Genomic DNA, 18,534 nt, shown 5'->3' with positions numbered 1-18,534 from the left:
CATCGCGGGGAGGGGGAGGAGGAAGAGGGGCAGGCTCCGCGAGGCCATGTGATGCTGGGCGCCAGCGAGCCGCCGCCGAGCCGCCTCCTTCCTCCTCGGATCGCGGGCTGTCATGGCGACCCCCAACAACCTGACCCCCACCAACTGCAGCTGGTGGCCCATCTCGGCGCTGGAGAGCGATGCAACCAAGCCGGTGGAAGCCCCCGACGCGCCCGAGGCAGCCAGCCCCGCCCATTGGCCCAAGGAGAGCCTGGTTCTGTACCACTGGACCCAATCCTTCAGCTCGCAGAAGGTAGAGCGGGCGCGGGGTGCGGACAGGAGGCTGGAAGGGGAACGGAGAAAGGGGGAGGGAGCACCGGGATTTCCCGGAGGGAATTGTCCCGACCGGCCGCAGAACCCAGCCCCAAAGCCAGGAGTATCTCCTTAGGCCTTGCTCCTTCTTGGGTACACCTGAACAGAGAGACAAAGGCCGGGGACAGACCGGCCCTGCCTGCAAGTGGCCTGATGGGGCTGAGCAGAGGAAGCCTCACTTTAGGTCAACTTTCACCCCATCCACTGTTCCAGACACCCTGAGCTCTTCGGGCACAGCTCCCAGGCCCTCGTTCTGGCTGGGGTCTTCTTCAGTCAGGGGCTTGGAAAGTCTGTCTCCAGCCGTCACCTTTTCTCTAGAGCTGAGAAGGAAGGAGTTAACCCATCCCCTCGGAGCAGCTGGCTTGCCCGTCAGATCTGTTTTGCTCTTAAAGGCACAGACCAGCTTTGGCTCCTTAGACCACTTATAATACTCCCCTACTTTCTAGGGATCCCCTCTTTGTGGGGATGAGATCAGACACTGCGCCCCAATACCTAGTGCCTCTAAGGGACTTACCCACTCTGGGTAGCGGCCCTGTCTGTAGCCTGTGGGTTCAGCACCATGGCCAGAGCCCAGAACTCGTTCTAAGGTTTGTTTGCTAGCTGACTACCCTAGCGCTTCATCTCCTTGTCCCATGCCTTCATTGTGCACATAAGGGAGGGTGAGTGTTGCTGAAGATAAATGCTTTGGAAGTCAAAGACTTGGAATTGTGTTTTGGTCCAGACTAAGTTTTATAACCTGGAAAATGGGCTAGTGTTAGAGGTAATAATAGCCACCAGGAACTTTAGCCCCTCAGTAGAGTTACTGGAGGGGCTGTTTAAGGGGTGACACAACAGTACTCCAGGCTGGGTCTACTCACACCCCCACTGCTCCTTAAAACCACTTCATGATCCCCGGCTAAGACACAGCCTGCCAGATTCTGCCCCAGATGGCTGTTAATCTAGAGGCCCACCTAGGTGATACTGAGAAAGTTGGACTACATATCACTCTTTGGTCACTCTTAGAGTCCTTGAGTCTGAGGCCAGGCAAGGCCCAGTAGGGGAACCATCTTCTTCACGTGCCCACCATGAAGCTTTGGGTGGCCCTATTTGCTTCTCCAAAGGCTAAGTGATCTGATCTGTAAAAACGGAATAAACGGTGTCACTTCTGCAGGGAGCTAAGGTGAGGATGAAGTGAAATCATTGGGTACAGAGAGTGTTGCCGTTGACGTCTGGTAAGGGACGGAGGGTCTGCTGATAAGGGTGTGAGGATTTGTTAAAGGGTTAGGGGCTGGAACAGGGATCAGCTCAGTAACAGACTGTGCTTTACATGAATGAGGCTCTGGCCTCGTCTCAGCATCAAAGGAAAAACTGCTAGACATGGAAGAGACGAAGTTAGCCAAGGTCACTCTGAGACCTGCCCATGCCATTTGCATGTGCTTACCAAGCACCTACTTGCTTGCTGAGTGTGTCCTGGGTTGTACAGGGCACTGGGGATTTGGAGATGGGTCAGACTGACCTCCAGATCCCAGAACCTTCCCAGTTCAAACCTTCAGAAAGCAGGCCTCAGTGACTGGGACACAATGTAGGATAGTGGGAGACATCCCCCTGCTGTCCCTCAAGAGACTCTCTGGCTCTTTACCCAGGGAAGATCCGCTATTCAGTCTGAGCACAGAGCATAGGTAGGCTGGGGTTAGGGAACTGACTCCTCACAGCAGCACTCCTTTAGGCTAAGTGTCTCTCAAGCCAGCTAGGCATCCCCCTGCCTCCTCCACCTGGGTACAGACACAGCAGCTTGAAAGCAGCACACAGGAAGAGGATGGGCTTGGCAATCGTATGGCTGGGTTCATCTCCTCTTGGCTTTTACCCTCTGAGTGACTCTGGGCAAGTCACTTCACCTGGCTGTGACTCAGTATCCTCACCTGAGAACCGGCCCTTCTTCTGGGCCCTGCAGATTGCCTGAGGGCATTTCCAGGACACAGGTGTGCGTTAAGGGCCTGATGCACAGCGGGAACTCTGCGGGTGCGTCCCATCTTCCCCTTTGACCCTTACGCCATACTTGCAGCAGGCTCTCCTCACAAGCACCCCTGGGAAGCCCTTCCTCGATTGTATCTGAGCTGTTACTCACAGAAATATCCTACTTGGGAGAGCGATGGCAACCCCTGCGGGCACTGGGGACTGTAGTAGATCCCAAGGGCAGCAGGACCATATAGAAGCCTAAAGCTTAGACTCTGGGCCCAGACAGCTGAGCTGCCCCTGACTAGCAGGACTATATGCATACGTTACTTTGCCTCTTGTGTCTCAGTTATGCATTTGATAATCTGGGGGGTAAAGGCAGTACCCCCAGTGGACTTCTGAGCCTCACCTAGACAGTGCATGGCATGTGCCAAGGACTCTGTGATCACTGGCTGCCATGAAGACACCAGTTGTGACCGGAGACACATTTGGTCCCTGTCCCTCTCAGCCACATGGCCCTGCAGATATCATAACCTCTCCAGGTTTTACTTTGTTTGGTCTTTGGTGGGCAACAATAGTAACTCTATCTGAGGGTGCGAGGACTGAGGGATGTCATGCAGGGTCAAGGATGGAGCTCCTGATTACACAGTCGCACGCTGACCGAGTGCTTAGGCACCATCCTGGATGGTCGGAGGCCATGGGGTTGGGAAGAGGCTGGAATGCATACTGGGAATATGAGCATGGCTCTCAGGGATGTTCCTCCTCCAGTTTCCTCTGCCTCTCAGGACAGGAGGGAGGCTGAAAGAGGCAAAAGTCAGAGGAGCACAGTTCCACTGACTGGATATGTCCCTGGTCTCCTCTGGACCTCAGTTTCCTCAATAGGTAAAGATATCAGCTACGACCTGCCGGGATCCTTTCTTCCCCATACAGAAAGAACAGCCTTTCCCACCCCAGTGACCTCTGCCTTCTATATACTCAGAGGCAGATGCAGAGGCAGAGGCAGAGGCAGAGGCAGAGGAGAGGCAGAGGCAGAGGCAGAGGCAGAGAGCAGAGGCAGAGGCAGAGGAGGCAGAGGCAGAGGGAGAGGCAGAGAGAGAGAGGCAGACGGAAGGAGACCGAGAGAGACAGAGAGACAGAGAGAGAGAGACAGAGCAGAGAGACAGAGACGCAGAGGCAGACGCAGAGGCAGAGGCAGACGCAGAGGCAGAGGCAGACGCAGACGCAGACGCAGACGCAGACGCAGACGCAGACGCAGACGCAGACGCACATCACTTCCCTGACCCCCTTATATCTGCTAGGTTGTGTTTGTTTGTTTGTTTACAGAACTAAACTACTTGCTACTAAGTAGCTTTGCAGGTACCGCATAGTCTCTGGACTTGTTTCCTCTTGTAAGGTTTGGCTATGGCCAGTGCTCCAGTACTCCTAGGTACTGGTACCACATCCCTGAGTATCTGCAGGGAGTATGTGCTTTAGTTCACACGGGGCTGTCCGTACATCAACCTGTCCCCCTGCAACATACCTGAGTTGAGGTTGGGCCTTGGTACTGTTCTGGCTATGCCTGTGAGGGGCCCTACACCAGCCTTCAGCCCCCAGAGTTAAAGGCCTTAGGTCTGGGTCCTGTTGGGAACCAGTCCTCCTGATACCATGCAAGAGCTGGAAGGGTAACTATCTTGCCTTTCAAACTCCTGGGCACTTCCTATCAGCCTGACCTACTGTGTGTTCAGTACATTCCCGCTCAGGCATCCACAGTAGCTCCCCAGTCCCTCCAGGAGCGACCCAGAGTCCTCACACTGGCCCAAGAGCTCCTAACTGGATTGGGAGTCAGGACGCAGTCACAGATAGCCATGGACCCGTCTCAGCACACTGTTTTCAGTTGAGTAACGTCCCATGATAGGGTCATTAGAGCAGGAAAGGACCCAGTTGTTCTCAAGGTCATCTATGGAAATATTTTTAATATCACCACTCCATGTAATGGAGTCTTTCTGCTCCAGCCCACTTTCTAACACAGTCTGGAGGCAGGTCCTGTTCAAGTCCCCATGAGTATACACATACTTTGAGTAACCGCAAAAATGTCAAACCACGCCCACACGAGACTTGCTTGCCCACGTCCTTAAAGAAGGGATAACCATCATGTAGCTTCTGTCACTAAAGAGACATCATGTCATCGATGCCCTCACTCCCCAACTCCCTGTATTTATTTGCACTGAGTCTGGGACTCTTCGTTGAGCTGCAGTACACAATCCCGTACTCCATTCCTGGTCCTCACCCACCCATCCTGGCTTCCCGATGCTTCAGACATCTCCCCATGGCCTTGCCTTGTGCCTCTGCAGTGGGTGCTCTTCCACTGAACTCCCTGCCCAGGTCCTCGTGGAGATCTCTCCACCCCCTTGTTAGAGTTGTGTTGAAATGTTACCTCCTCACAGGCCTGCCTGATGTACCATCCTGTTCAAAGCTGTCCCTATCTCCGTGACACCCTGATATGGCGGCCCTATGGTCTTAACATTTTACCCTCATCCGTCCTGTGAGAGCATCAGCAATAGCAGAACGAGGTCTGCTATGGTCACCACAGAGCTTCCAGCACCTAGAGCAAGGCCTGGCTTGTAGGTTCAAAATGAACATGTGGTAAAAAGTGAGGTGTTCATAAGCCGTTGGTGTTTGATAAACCAGGTGGAGTGGCACACGTCTGTCACCCCAGCACTAGGGAGACAGAGGTTGAGTCTGATTTCAAGGTCACTCTTGGCTAAATAGAGAGGGAGAGGTCAGCCTGTCTCAAAAAAAAAAAAAGTATCCACTTTAATAAACCAGTAGCTGTTCATAGTCATAAACGGGGAGGGGGCATTGGAAAAATAAGTAAGGCTCAGAGGTTTTGAGTGTCTTTTACAAAGTCACTCAGCAACTACATTACTGGGTAGAAAAGCCAAGCCAGGCCATCACAACCACCCTTCTGTGTGTCACAACCACCCTTCTGTGTGTCACAACCATCCTACTGTGTGTCACAACCATCCTACTGTGTGTCGTCCAAATGAAGCAGCGAGAAACACTCTCCAGGCATCCACAGAGGAAGTAGATTCCCCTGGGATGTGACACAGCGTGGTGACCCCCTGGGTCTAACTAACCAAGTCTCTAGGAGACTGAGTGGCAGATGGCTGTAGTGGCTGTGTGCCCTTCCCTTGGGCCCCGCTTCCTCTCTGGGTTCCCTCCCCTGCAGAATGGCACATGGCCGTGGCCTTCAGCTCCTCTAAAGGTGAAAGCCTCCTCGGCCATCTGCCAGGATGACCTGAGGCAGCTCCCGTCAGGGCTACTGTGTCTCTAAAGATAGTCCCTTCCCAGGCAGAAGCCCATACCTGACTCCCTCTAGGGAGCCTCAGGGCACAGCTCAGCATGTGGCTCCTGGGGAAAGGTGCCCTGACAGGGTAGAAGGCCAAGGCCAAGGGCAAAGGCCTGGTTCGGTTTTCTTTCTAGCCAAGGAGCCAGGAGCCCCTTCTCCCTGCTTGGCAGAGCCAAAGACCACCAGGATACACAGGAGGAAGGGAAGAATGCTGTGTTCTTGCCTAGCTCCACCTCAAAGCTTAGGGGCTTCTCCAAGGCACACAGACCCCCAACAGCCACTGCCATCGGTTCACATACGCACATCCACACACACCCTGCCCACGAACACGCACTCTACCAAGCCGAGTACACACACTTTCTTTACCCTCCCACAAGGACGCCGTACACATGCGCACACAGCTGCCCACTCACACCTGCCCACTCACGCACCTAGAGCAAATAGATGCTGCCCCAAGGCTGCTCACTCTGCAGTGGTTCCTCCCGGTGGAACCAGAAACCCCTCCTACTACCACTGGGAGGGATGCAGGGAGGGAAGGAAAAACACTGGAAAAGTGGGCCCAGAAAGGATCAGAGACAGCTGAAGCCGAACGGTGGGGCCAGAGAGATGAGCTAGGTCCCTGTGTATACCCTACGGGTTCTGTCAATACCATGGCCACCCCTTATAAGGAACTAGCTGTGGGTCAATGGAGCAAGTGAAGCTGCGAGTTGGTGTTGGATGTTCGAGGGTGAATTTCTTCTACACACACATCCGTGCTAGGACCATGGATTAACTCCCTGTGCTGGGACTCTGTCCACACTACTCCAACTCGCCCTCACCACCTCAACCTCATAGAAATAAACTAGACCCCTCCAGAGGTCAAAGCGATCAAGTGGCTTTCCAGATCACACGGCAAACACCCAGTAGAGCCGGGCTTCCATTCTAAGTCTTTCTATCAAACCTGGCGTCTTGGTTTTGTATGGCTGTGATAAAAACAAAACCGACCAAAAGCAACTTGGGGAGGAAAGGGTTTATTTCAGCTTCCGACTCTCAGGTAATAAACAGCCTATCACTGAGGGAAGTCAGGGCAGGAAGGAAAGCATGGCGGGAACCTGGAGGCAAGAACTGAAGCAGAGGTCATGGAGGAGAGCAGCTTATTGGCTTGTTCCCCATGGCTCACTCGGTCTGCTTTCTAACACACCCAGGACCACCTGCTCAGGGCTATCACTGTCCCCAGTAATCTGGGCCCTCCCACATTGATCGTTAATCAAGAAAGTGTGCTACAGACTTGCCTACAGTCTTCTGGATCTTATAGAGGCATTTTCTCATGCTCTCAGTTGAGCGTCCCTCTTCCCAAATGACTCTAACTTGTGTCACGTTGACAAATGCTAGCCAGAATACCAGGTCTAATCCAAGTAGCTAATACCTATTACCCTACTGTGTGCTGGAACACCTTACAGGATTGAGCTTTCACTCCTCCCACAGCCCTCTGAGGGGAACATAGTAGGATGTCCTACAACAGGAGGCTCCCAGAATAAGACTTTTAAAGTCTTCTGGGTCGGAACAGACACAGGAAACCTGTGATTCTGACACCAGGCCCCCCTCTTCGGATATTAAACCTGGAATCTCAGAGGGGATTAGAATGTTCAGCCCATGTTTGATAGAGTGGGAGGACATAAGTGCTCAAGAATTGGCCTCTACCTCTTTCGGGGATGGCCTCCTGGCCCTGGATTGGAGCCACCAGAGGGGAGGGTGGTATAGGAGTGGATTACTACGACCCCGTTTCCAGGGTCTAGGATGAGACCATCCTCCTTCTGAGTCTCACTTCATATGTGAGGGCAGCTGGGGCATCTTCCAGCTCCCAAACACAGCCCGGGTCAGGAGAGTGCACCCCCTCGCTGGGCCCCTGGAGACATAAGGGAAGACTCAGGAGAGACTAGCCCCAGGAATTCCCTAGAGGAAACCCTCAAGAAAAAGGGCCCTTGGGGCTGAAGAGATGGCTCAGTGGTTAAGAGCATTGACTGCTCTTCTAAGGATCCTGAGTTCAATTCCCAGCAACCCACATGGTGGCTCACAACCATCTATAATGAGATCTGATGGCCTCTTCTGGTGTGTCTAAAGACAGTGACAGTGTATTCACATGCATAAAATAAATCTTTAAAAAAAAAGAAAAGAAAAGAAAAAGGGCCCTGGTCTGGAACCACCACGTTATAGGCTGGCTCCTAAGCTGCTGTGTGATGTTGGGATTGATGCCTGCCCTCTCTTAGCTTTAGCCACTCCCCCCTCCATCCATCTACCTCTGGTTGCTGTTGCCAGAATCTATCCAGGCAGTCGAGACGGGAAGGTGTTTGGAACAACTTGGGACAATGTGGATATGGGTACATTATCCCCTACCTCATTTTGTCCCCCAAATCAGTGGAGGCATTTAGCTCTTGGTTACGATGCTACTTGGAATTTCTGTGAATTCCCTGGCCAGATCCACCCCTGGAGTCCGGGCCGAGTGCCTTCATCGTGGTAACACTAAGCATGAACTGAGCCCATCTGTATGCTAGACACGGACTTAGAACTATTAATACTTCCATTTGGCCCTAGAAGTTTAGGCAGTTTGCCCACATCTGCATTGATGAAAGCCCAGACCAACATGTTAGCCCCTTAGCACTGCCCTGTGTTCTAGCCTCTGGCTATGTTCCTCTCCAATCCACAAGCACATGCCCCTGAGCCTTAGCCCCAACTCAAGTGCCCAAGAATGGGCTGCAAGCAAGTGTCCCCTCTTGTGTATGACCTCTGACCTCCCTTCCTGCATGCCTCCCCCACCTGGGCAGAGTGTCCCCTGTGTCCACCCGCCTCTCCCCCGCTCTGACCCTGGCACCTGCAGGTGCGGCTGGTGATTGCTGAGAAGGGCCTGTCCTGTGAAGAGAGAGACGTGAGCCTGCCTCAGAGTGAGCATAAGGAACCCTGGTTCATGAGGCTCAACCTGGGTGAGGAGGTCCCGGTCATTATCCACAGAGACAACATTATCAGTGACTACGACCAGATCATTGACTATGTGGAACGCACCTTCACAGGAGGTAGGTTATGCCGCCGTGGGGTGGGCAGGGATCCCATGGGCTCAGACAGCATTTCTGAACCTAAGCAAGCCACTGAGTCATGAGGGGACTCAGTGTCCCCCCAAAGAGGCTACTGTCAGGGCTTAAATGCCTGAGAGCCACACCCCTCTCCCTGGTACCCCAGGGAAGGCATGGCCCAGGTAACCCAGGTCAATTGGGGTATAGCTCTCTTCTTTCTCCAGGACCTCATTCAGGTTCAGCTGTGGCCCTCAAGTTTCCCTTAGACTCCCATAGGTAGGATCAAATTTTCTCAGGGCCCAAAACCCTACAACCCTCTAATAATAGTCAGGACCAGACTCCCAAGAACCCCTGGCATCCTCTCGGGCAATGTGGAACCCTGAACTTCTCTGCTCCCTCCCTCCCACCCTTTGGCCTCTGCAGGCTCAGGTGCTTGCTTCCTGTGGCAGCCAGGACAGTGGGCCCGGGGCACGGGCTTGTACTATTTTTAAGAACAAGAATGTGCAAGTAGGATGTGGTAGCACATGCTAGTAGTTTAAGCACTTAGGAGGGAGAGGCTGGAGGATCGGGACCTCAAGGCCAGACAGTTACACAGCTGAGTTCGAAGCTATGCTGGCCTACATGCATGAGACCCCCATCTCAACTCAAAACAATTCGGTCTAGAACTCACTATGCACTCACTATGCAGACCAGGCTGGCCTGGAACACACAGAGATCCCCCTGCCTCTGCCTCCCAAGTGCTAGGATTAAAGGCTTGTGCCACCTCAAAACCTCAAAACAGCAACTTTTTAACACACACACACACACACACACACACACACACACACACACACACACATATATATATATACATATACATATACTAAATGCATATATAAATTTTTAAAATTTATATATATAAAAATTTTCTGGGTTTGGTGGCACATGCTTATGCCCTATAGTTCCAGTACTTTGGAGGCCAGGCAGGAAAATCTCCAATTTGAGAACAAGCCATGCTGGGGCTGGAGAGATGGCTCAGTGGTTAAGAGCACTGACTGCTCTTCCCAAGGTCCTGAGTTCAAATCCCAGCAACCACATGGTGGCTCACAATCATCTATAATGAGATCTGTGTTTATATATAATAAATAAATTAAAAAAAAAAAGACTTGAAGAGAACAAGCTATACTACATACTAAGATCCTATCTCAAAATGAAGAAGCATAAATATGAATAAATATAATATAACTATGCCAAGTCATCCAGGTTTCCAGCCCATGGAAAGCAGGCAACATTGGGCGTATATCTCCACCTGGCTACTATCTGGTACTGAGAGGTGCTGCCCCCCTGAGGTCAGCTTAGTGAAGCCCAGAGCAGCTACTGGGTCACCAGGATTCCTGATAGCCAGCGGCTGAATCCTAGAAATCCTGTTCGGGGACTTCTGAGTATGACTTTGGGGGCTCCGGGTTTCTAGGGGGTGAATATCTAGGTGGGGCCAGACATGGACGCTGCTCCAGCTCTTGCTTGGTATCCACAGAGCATGTGGTGGCCTTGATGCCCGAGGCGGGCAGCCCACAACACGCCCGAGTGCTGCAGTACCGCGAGCTGCTGGATGCGTTGCCCATGGACGCCTACACGCACGGCTGCATCCTGCACCCCGAGCTCACCACAGATTCCATGATCCCCAAGTATGCCACGGCTGAGATCCGCAGTGAGTGCTGCCCCCGTGGATGCCCCCGTCACCCGGGACCTCTTTCCTTGTGGAAGGTCCTTCTTCCTGAGTCTATTCATCCTCCTCTCCCTCCCTCGATCCCTCCCTTTTATCTTTCCTCCCGGTGCACTCCCCGCCCCCACCCCCACCCCTACCCCCCGCTCCTGCCACCCTATTCAGATATGCACAGAGGTCTACTCACTAGTAGCTCTTTCTCTCCAGTCTGTGAGAGCCCCTGGGGACACCCAGCTGCAGATACCTGAAGTCAAAGACTAGGAATGGGCCCTGCATAGGTAGCCAAGAACACTGAGTGACAGCAGGGTTGAGGTTTCTATAGAAGGCTGCCCAGTCATGGCAAGGCACCCAGTAGGTCTCTGTTTTCTGATCTAAAGTCACCCATATATTCTCCTCACCAGGCTGCCTATAGTCAGTGGATGAAAATTAGACCCAGTCAGATGGCCCAACCCTAGTTTATTCATTCGTGGGGATTTGGGTCTAGATTCTGTTATGGTATTTGGTGGTCCTATAGACAGAAGAGCCATGACCATGTCTGAGAGGTCCTACATACTCAGTCAGTGGTCACCTCCTCTCCTTCCCATCCTCCTCTGTCCCACTATTGTACGAAGGTGGGGAGGGGTCCGGTTGTTGGACTCAGCCCTAACTCGAAGAGTCCTGTGAGGAAGACTCAGGAGCTATCTATGCTGGTGTTCCCATTCAGTCAGCCACAACCTGAATGAAGCTGCTAACAGACAAAGATAACACAGCTTCTTCCACCCCAGGGTCACCACTTCTGGGAGTAAAGTCAAGGTCAGCTGATGACAGTGCAAGATAAGGAAACTTGGACAGCCAGGAGTGGGGGTGGAGATCTCCGTACCAAAGCCAAAAAGGTTCACGCCTTGAAGATTAGTGCTGAGTCACTCTTGTGCACTTGAACCCGTGCACCAATAAGTGCACACACAGATATCACCCAGGCATGGGAGTGCACACCTTTAATCCTAGAACTCCGGTGTCAGAGGCAGGCTGATCTGTGAGTTCCAGGCCAGCCTGGTTTACAAAGCAAGCTCCAGGCCAGCCAAGGCTGTTACACAGAAAAACCATGTCTTGGGTGTTAGGGGAAGAGAATCACTCCAACATAGTGAGAAATATCACTATGGTGTCTACAAGATAGAGACTGAGTAAATTTATCAAGGCGCTGTGATATTGAAAAAGTGATAGTCATGTGGAATGTTCTCAAAGGTACACTAATGGGTGGAAAAACAGGAGAGACCCAAGCATGTAGTGTGCCGTGCTCTAGGAAGTCCTGAAGAATGGTCAGGTCTCTGTGCAAGAGATGTTTCTGGAAAGGTGTACAAGAAACAGAGCTGAGAGTTTAAAGATAGAGAGGTAATTGTGGTTTGGCTTTGTTTGGGGTTTTTTGAGACAGTTTATGTAGCCCAGTCTGGTCTTGAACTCACTACATAGCAGAGGATGACCTTCTGATCCTTCTGCCTCCAAGTGCTGGGATTACAGACATCTTTGTCACCCTACCTAACCACAACGATTTATTTTTATCCCTTGTCTTTCGCTTTAGCTTGCATTTTTAATTATGACTGTTTTAATGTCTGTATAACCTGTACAAAAATCAGTTAAAATATTTTAAAATCTAGTTCCAATATCAGGGTCAGGACAACACAGGGTCACAAAATCCTAGGACCTGGGATTATGGCAACATCCAAGAACAAATGGGAGCATTTCTGAAAGGAGAAGAGGATCACATCAGCTTGTGGGGCAGGACAGGTGTAGGACAGACAGGTGCAGGACAGGTGCAAGATGGACAGGTGCAGGACAGGTGCAGGGCAGGTGCAGGGAGTGGAGAGCCAAAGAAAGTCTATTGGAGGCAGAGTGGAACATGGGGCAGTGGCAGCGTCTCTCGTGGATCTGAGGGGAAGGTTTGGAGGAGGGGGAGCTTTACAGAGAAACAATGGGCTTTGACATGGGCAGCTCTACATTTCTCAAAGAGAAGTTCCCTGAGAGAGGAAGTGTGACACCTTGGCTGTCATTTAAGTGAGTGGTGCTGTGGCCTGGCAGGGTTGTGGGCACTTCAGCCATCTCACAGGATCTGGAAGGCAGTGGGGTTCAGGGTGGGCCCAATTTTCACCCCTTTGAGGAAGCAGAGATCATTTCAGGATCCCACAAGGATGGGGGAACAGGAGACCTCACAGGGTGCAGAAGAGCAAGCCAGCTTGCAGTGACTATGAAAGTGGTTCAAGGTCTTTCTCACAGACTAAAGTCAGGCACAAGAGCAGCCATGGAGGGAGAGAGAGATTGGCTTGACCTTCACATTCATAAAGTCTCAGCGAGAGTTAATACAGCTTGGGCATGGAGGGGCCAGCGGACAGTGTTAACTGTGGCTGCACCAGGCCTTAGTGGGAGGAGGTAGGTGAGGAGACCTCAGAGGAAAGATACAGATGGCCGAAACCTCTCACAGTCTTGCCCATCCCCTTCCTTTCCTCAATACTCACTGAGTCCTGCTCTGGCCTAGGCCTGTGCTGGGCTTTTAGAGGACAGAGGTGAGTCTCAAACAGCTGCAGCTCAGCAGGAGCTTAGAGGCTGTGAGAAGAGATACGTATACAAACATTCAGATCACATCTGGCAAACAGCATAGGCTGTAGGCTGCACTGTGCAAGGAACGCCTTTGCCAGAGGCCACAGAAGAGCTGTGCTGCTGCTGCAGCCCTGGCCGGCGGCTTTGCATCTCCGGGCAGAGGTCTGCAGAGCATATACTGGGAACAAAGGTTCCGGGGTGGGGCCTGGAAGATAGGGGAAGCTTCATAAAGGGGAGATGGTCAGCTAGATCCGGAAGGAGGCTTTCAAGAATAGTGGACATGGGGGCTGGACAGGTGGCTCAGCAGGTACGAGCACTTGTTGCTTTTGCAAAGGAGCTAGGGTCAGTTCCTAGCACCCACAGGGCAGCTAGAGCTGTTAACACCAGTTCTGGAGGCTCTGATACCCTCTTCTGGATTCTTAGAGTATTACACATGTGTACAGACACGCAGGCAAAACACCCAAGTGTATAAAGATTAAAAATAGGGGTTGGGGATTTAGCTCAGTGGTAGAGCGTTTGCCTAGGAAGCGCAAGGCCCTGGGTTCGGTCCCCAGCTCCGAAAAAAAAAACAAATGGAAAAAAAGCTCTGGAAAAAAAAATAGTTTTTTGTGTATTGTTTTTATTTTTTCAGACAGGGTTTCTCTGTGTGGCCTTGGCTGTCCTGGATCTTGCTCTGTAGACCAGGCTGGCCTTGAACTCACAGAGATCTGCCTGCCTCTGCTCCCCGAGTGCTGGGATCAAAGGTGTGCACCACCACTGCTCTGCAAAAATAAATAAATCATAAGAAAAAAAAAGGAATAGAGGACATGGTTATTCCAGGAAAGGAGATGTGGTCCTTGGGGTTTAGAGTGGTCTGGGACATGGGAATTTATTTGAATGTCTAAGATGTACCCAGTGGGGACAGGGTTTGGGGCAGCTCAATGAAAGATAGAAGATAGATAGATAGATAGATAGATAGATAGATAGATAGATAGATAGATAGATAGGGGGATCCTCCCATGGTTCTTGAGGGCAGGCTCTGCACAGAAGCTCTTTGGAAGAGGTGGATATGAATAGGGTGATGCCACACTTAGATGCAGAAGGATCACAAGTTTGAGGCCAGCCTGGTCTATACAGCGAGTTCTAGGCCAGCCAGGACTACATAGCAAACCCTGTAAAACTCATCTAAGTAAGTGATCACAGGTAGGCAGTGAGTGATGACAATCTCGGGGGGGGGGAGTGTCCTGTGAGGAGTGCTGGAAGAAGAGCCTAAAGGGCCTGGTTTAAGGTGAGGGGCTCTGAGGACACCCCAGGCTGGGCTGGTTTCATTTGGTGGAAGAGATTCTGGAAAGGTGAAGAGCTCTGGGTTTCAGGTTCTATACATTTCCAGCATCGTCTCCCCCTCCTCCCCTCCCTCCTCCCCCCTCTCCCTCTCTCCCCTCCCTTTCCTCCTCCCCCTCCCTTTTCCTTTTCCTCTCCTTCCTCTCCCTCTCCCTCCTCCTCCTCCTCCCCCCTCTCCCTTTTCATTTTCCTCTCCCTCCTCTTCAAGGTCTCGCCTTCAGCAAGGTTTGCTGGCCCTTATGCCCCAGGCAGGTGCCTCTCTCCTGGTCATGTGGGAAAGGAGAGGCCCCAGAGAACAGGGGGACAGGACTTTTCCTACTTTGTTCTAGGACATTTAGCCAACGCCACCACAGACCTCATGAAACTGGACCATGAAGAACCACAGCTCTCTGAGCCCTACCTTTCTAAACAGAAGAAGCTTATGGTGAGTGCCCTACCTCTGTCCTCTCCTCCCACAGACAGGGACAACTATGCTGAGTGCCCTGCCCACATCCCCTCCCTCCCTCCCACAGACAAGGGCAACTATAGTAAGTGTCCTGCCCACATCCCCTTCCTCCCTCCATCCCTCCCACAGACATAGGCATAAATGATTCTAAATGGAGGATCAGCAGATGCTTTGACCTGGAAAAAGTACTGGTTGGCTCCCCAATCATGTGTCCTCTAGCCATCATATCTTGGCTGTCGGGCCATGGATAGCCACTGCTACCCCAGCCTCTGGTTTCTTATGCTGTCCCTGGACACAGGTTCTTGCGTCAGACAGTATGGAGAGATTGTTCCAAGGATATGGGGGAGGTAGGGGAGAGGATGTGGCTGAACCTCCTCTCGCCCCACTGGAAGCTCTGGAATATAAAAGGCACCGTATGGCTGGCCATGCCTCAGTACCCTGTATCAGTCAGCCATTGGTTATAGACTGCCTGTTGGGGTGGGGATCATCTTCCATGTGCTTCTGAGCGAGATGGCTCCTCATTGGCAGAGAGCCCTTCTCTGGGCAAAGAACATTGGTGCACCTAGCACACAGCAGTGGTTCCCTTGCCCCAGTCCCATGACAGGGAATGTGGACAAAATGGCCGAGCTCAGTCTTGGATAAGGGTACAGTCAGTGGTGAGCCATGCTACATACTGGAGGTGGGTATTTGAAGGCGGGGTTGCGTGTGTGTGTGTGTGTGTGTGTGTGTGTGTGTGTGTGTGTGTGTGCGTGTGTGTGCATGTGCATGTTAGACACACTCCTTTATCTCTGAATATCATGATTCTCATGAGACCAGCTCACACTGGAGCACATCTCCTGCCTGTCCCGCCCTGTAGGCCAAGATCCTAGAGCACGACGATGTGGGCTACCTGAAGAAGATCCTCGGGGAGCTGGCTATGGTGCTGGACCAGATCGAAGCAGAGCTGGAGAAGAGGAAACTGGAGAATGAGGGTAGGTGCCATGCCATCGATAAAGGGGTCAGCCCACCTGCCTGCCCTACCCACTCTGCCAACCCCCAGCCTCCTTCTCTCAGCCATAGATCCCAGAGCCCCACCAGCTGGTTAGGATCAGGAGCTGGAGAGTCAGGCGGACCTGGGTTCTACGGCTGCAGTGGCTTTGACAAGTCCCACTCTGTGCTGGGACCTTGGTCTCCCATCTACACAGTGGGGAGAATGACAGAATCATTGAGACACTTGGAGTACCCAGGGTGGCAGCACGTGGCATGCGTTTCCTCTGTGGGTGAAGAGGACAGTGTGGTGACCGTTAGCCCTCACGGTCTCACAGGACCCTTTGAGGGGATGTCTTCAGGCTCTTACCTTAGAGCAGGTCTGGGATCCTGACACGCCAGCTTCTCTCCCACCCCACACCTTTGCAGCAACTCTAGCCTGGTGTCCCCTCCGTGCCACTCTGCCCCATCAGCTGGTAACCCATGTTTGTTCTAAGCTCACTTTGCAGTGAAGAATGACCGAAAACTTCTGATTCTCCCACTCCCGTCTCTTAAATGTTGGGATTACAAGGCATGCTCTACCATGCCCAGTTTATTCAGGGCAAGGGTTCGAACCTGGGGCCCGGTGCATGCTACCAACTGAACTATGCCTCAGCCCCTTCAGCTTTAGATTGACAATCTATGAAGCCCCTTGAAAAGACAGCAAACGCCTACGGTGGAGGTAGATAGAGCCAGTCACCTCTGTAGGAGAACACTGCTGCAGGCGCAGGAGATGGCCAGTGCAGGGTGCTGTGGTGAGACCAGGCTTGGCATGAGGATCTGCAGGAGACCAGTGTGGTGGCTAAGACTCAAGAGGGAAGCAGAATCTGAGGCCTGGAAGGGAATGGGGCAGAGCATACAGGTAAGACCACAGGGCTTTGCTCTGACAGTGAGGTGCGAGTTTGACAGGCCCCACTTAGGTCCTTTTTAAAGATTTATTTAAGGGGCTGGAGAGATGGCTCAGTGGTTAAAAGCGCTGACTGCTCTCCCAGAGGTCCTGAGTTCAATTCCCAGCAACCGCATGGTGGCTCACAACCATCTGTAATGGGATTCGATGTCCTCTTCCGGTGTGTCTGAAAACAGCTACAGTGTACTCATATAAAATACAGATTTGTTTATTCATTTATTTTATGTATGAGTTCTGTAGCTGATCTTGACAGAATCTGTGTGCTGAGTGTGCTCTGTGGGTGCTGTACTGTGAGTAGGCTTAAGGAGGCAGGAGCTGAGGCAAGGGAACCATTTACGAAACACTGCGATCATGGGGGTAGGAGAGAGTGGTAGTTCAGGCTGGGATGATGCCAGAAGAGACACTAGAGTCTGTGTGTGCTCTGAAGAGAAAGCTAATCAGACGTACTGGTGGACTGACTATGTGTGCAACGGAAGAAATTGTTCATGGTGGCCCCTGGGCTCTGGTACTGAATAAGAAAGAAGGGTGGAGAGACACTACTGCACCGGGGTGTGGTGAGCTTGGGAGCAGCGTTCCAGAACTCTCTGTTGGACAGGTTTAATTTGGAGTGCAGGGTGACGCTAGGTGGAGCTATCAGCCAGACAGCCTAGGTCTGTAAGCCTACAGTTTTGGGTGATGCAGCCTGTAATTCCAGCATTCTGGAGGTTGAGGCAGGAGGATCACAGGTTTGAGACCCGTTTTGGCTTTAGAGTCTGTTTCCAAATTAAGAAAGAGAAAGGGAGGGAGGGAGTAAGTGAGGAAGGGAAGGAGGGAGGGAGGGAGGGAGGGAGGGAGGGGGCCCAGGAACATAGTTCAGTTGGTAGAGTGGTTGCCTATCTTGTACCAAGTCCCAGGTTTGACTCCCCAGCACTGCATAAACTTAGTGTGGTGGTATAGGCCTACAATCCTAACACTCAGGTGTGGGCAGGGGGATGAGAAATTCAAGATTATCTTCACTACATAGTGTATGGGAGGCCAGCCTGAGCTGCACGAGACCTTGTTTCAAAAAAAAAAAAAAGATAAGACAGATCTTTGCAATTTACAAATCGGTCGACTTGAAGGAAGAGTGAAGGCAGGTGTGAGGATGTGGCCGAAACTGCTAAAGAGGTTGGGGAGGGAATGGCCTCAGGAGACAATGGCAGGCAGACCAGAGGAGCCAGGGCTTCCAAGAAGTGAGCACCATGTGTCCTCTCCCTCTCCAGGGCAGATGTGTGAGCTGTGGCTGTGTGGCTGTGCCTTCACCCTGGCGGATGTCCTCCTGGGAGCCACCCTGCATCGCCTCAAGTTCCTCGGACTGTCCAAGAAATACTGGGAAGACGGCAGCCGGCCCAACCTGCAGTCCTTCTTTGAGAGGGTCCAGAGACGCTTGGCCTTCCGGAAAGTCCTGGGCGACATCCACACAACCCTGCTATCTGCTGTTATCCCCAACGCGTTCCGACTGGTGAAGCGGAAACCGCCATCATTCTTTGGGGCGTCCTTCCTCATGGGCTCCTTGGGTGGGATGGGCTACTTTGCCTACTGGTACCTCAAGAAAAAATACATCTAGAGCCGGGCTGGGGCCTGGTGTGTGACTGGCGGTGTCTCTGTACTGTGTGCTTCCCAAATCCCTCTCAGTTACTCACTGTCCCATGAGCACTGGACAGAACTTCCTGCCCCTTCTTCCTAGTAATTCTATTGTCAGTGTGACAACATTCCATAGTTTAGAAGTAGACAATGTCAACGCCGTGATTTGAGGCCACGGCTCTACCAGAGGACAGAGAGAGAAAGCGAGAGAAAGGAAACCCAAATGTCTTTCTTCTGATTCAAGGACTCGAGACGTTACTGTGGGGACTGGTTAGGATCTGAGGTGAGTCCCAGGACTTTCCACCCAGCAGGGCCCAGGTTCTGGGAGGT

General features: G+C 52.1%; 1 protein-coding gene across 3 annotated transcripts; it reads left to right on the top strand.

Moving 5' to 3' along the window:
- Positions 1-18: 18 nt before the first annotated feature.
- Gdap1l1 (ganglioside induced differentiation associated protein 1 like 1) lies at positions 19-18,212 on the top strand. Of its 3 annotated transcripts, none has more exons than XM_032904893.1 (6): positions 19-292; positions 8,457-8,658; positions 10,169-10,342; positions 14,575-14,669; positions 15,547-15,661; positions 17,844-18,212. In XM_032904893.1, the coding sequence occupies exons 1-6, from the start codon at positions 113-115 to the stop codon at positions 18,185-18,187; spliced, it is 1,110 nt and encodes a 369-aa protein (XP_032760784.1). In that variant the 5' UTR covers positions 19-112; the 3' UTR covers positions 18,188-18,212. The 3 variants fall into 3 exon arrangements, with proteins under 3 accessions (XP_032760784.1, XP_032760785.1, XP_032760787.1); XM_032904894.1 differs by having other exon boundaries at positions 21-292; positions 8,466-8,658; XM_032904896.1 differs by having other exon boundaries at positions 133-292; positions 8,413-8,658.
- Positions 18,213-18,534: the final 322 nt, after the last annotated feature.

The sequence above is a fragment of the Rattus rattus genome, chromosome 5 (assembly GCF_011064425.1).
Source record: "Rattus rattus isolate New Zealand chromosome 5, Rrattus_CSIRO_v1, whole genome shotgun sequence".
NCBI lineage: Eukaryota > Metazoa > Chordata > Mammalia > Rodentia > Muridae > Rattus > Rattus rattus.
This window is presented reverse-complemented; position numbering and strand designations above follow the sequence as displayed.

Excerpts from the sequence above, each read along its gene's own strand:
- Gdap1l1 (XM_032904893.1), top strand. The coding sequence starts at position 113 with ATGGCGACCCCCAACAACCTGACCCCCACCAACTGCAGCTGGTGGCCC. Across the intron at positions 293-8,456 it reads AATCCTTCAGCTCGCAGAAG|CACCTGCAGGTGCGGCTGGT; the intron begins GTAGAGCGGGCG and ends CTCTGACCCTGG. Across the intron at positions 14,670-15,546 it reads CTAAACAGAAGAAGCTTATG|GCCAAGATCCTAGAGCACGA; the intron begins GTGAGTGCCCTA and ends CCCGCCCTGTAG.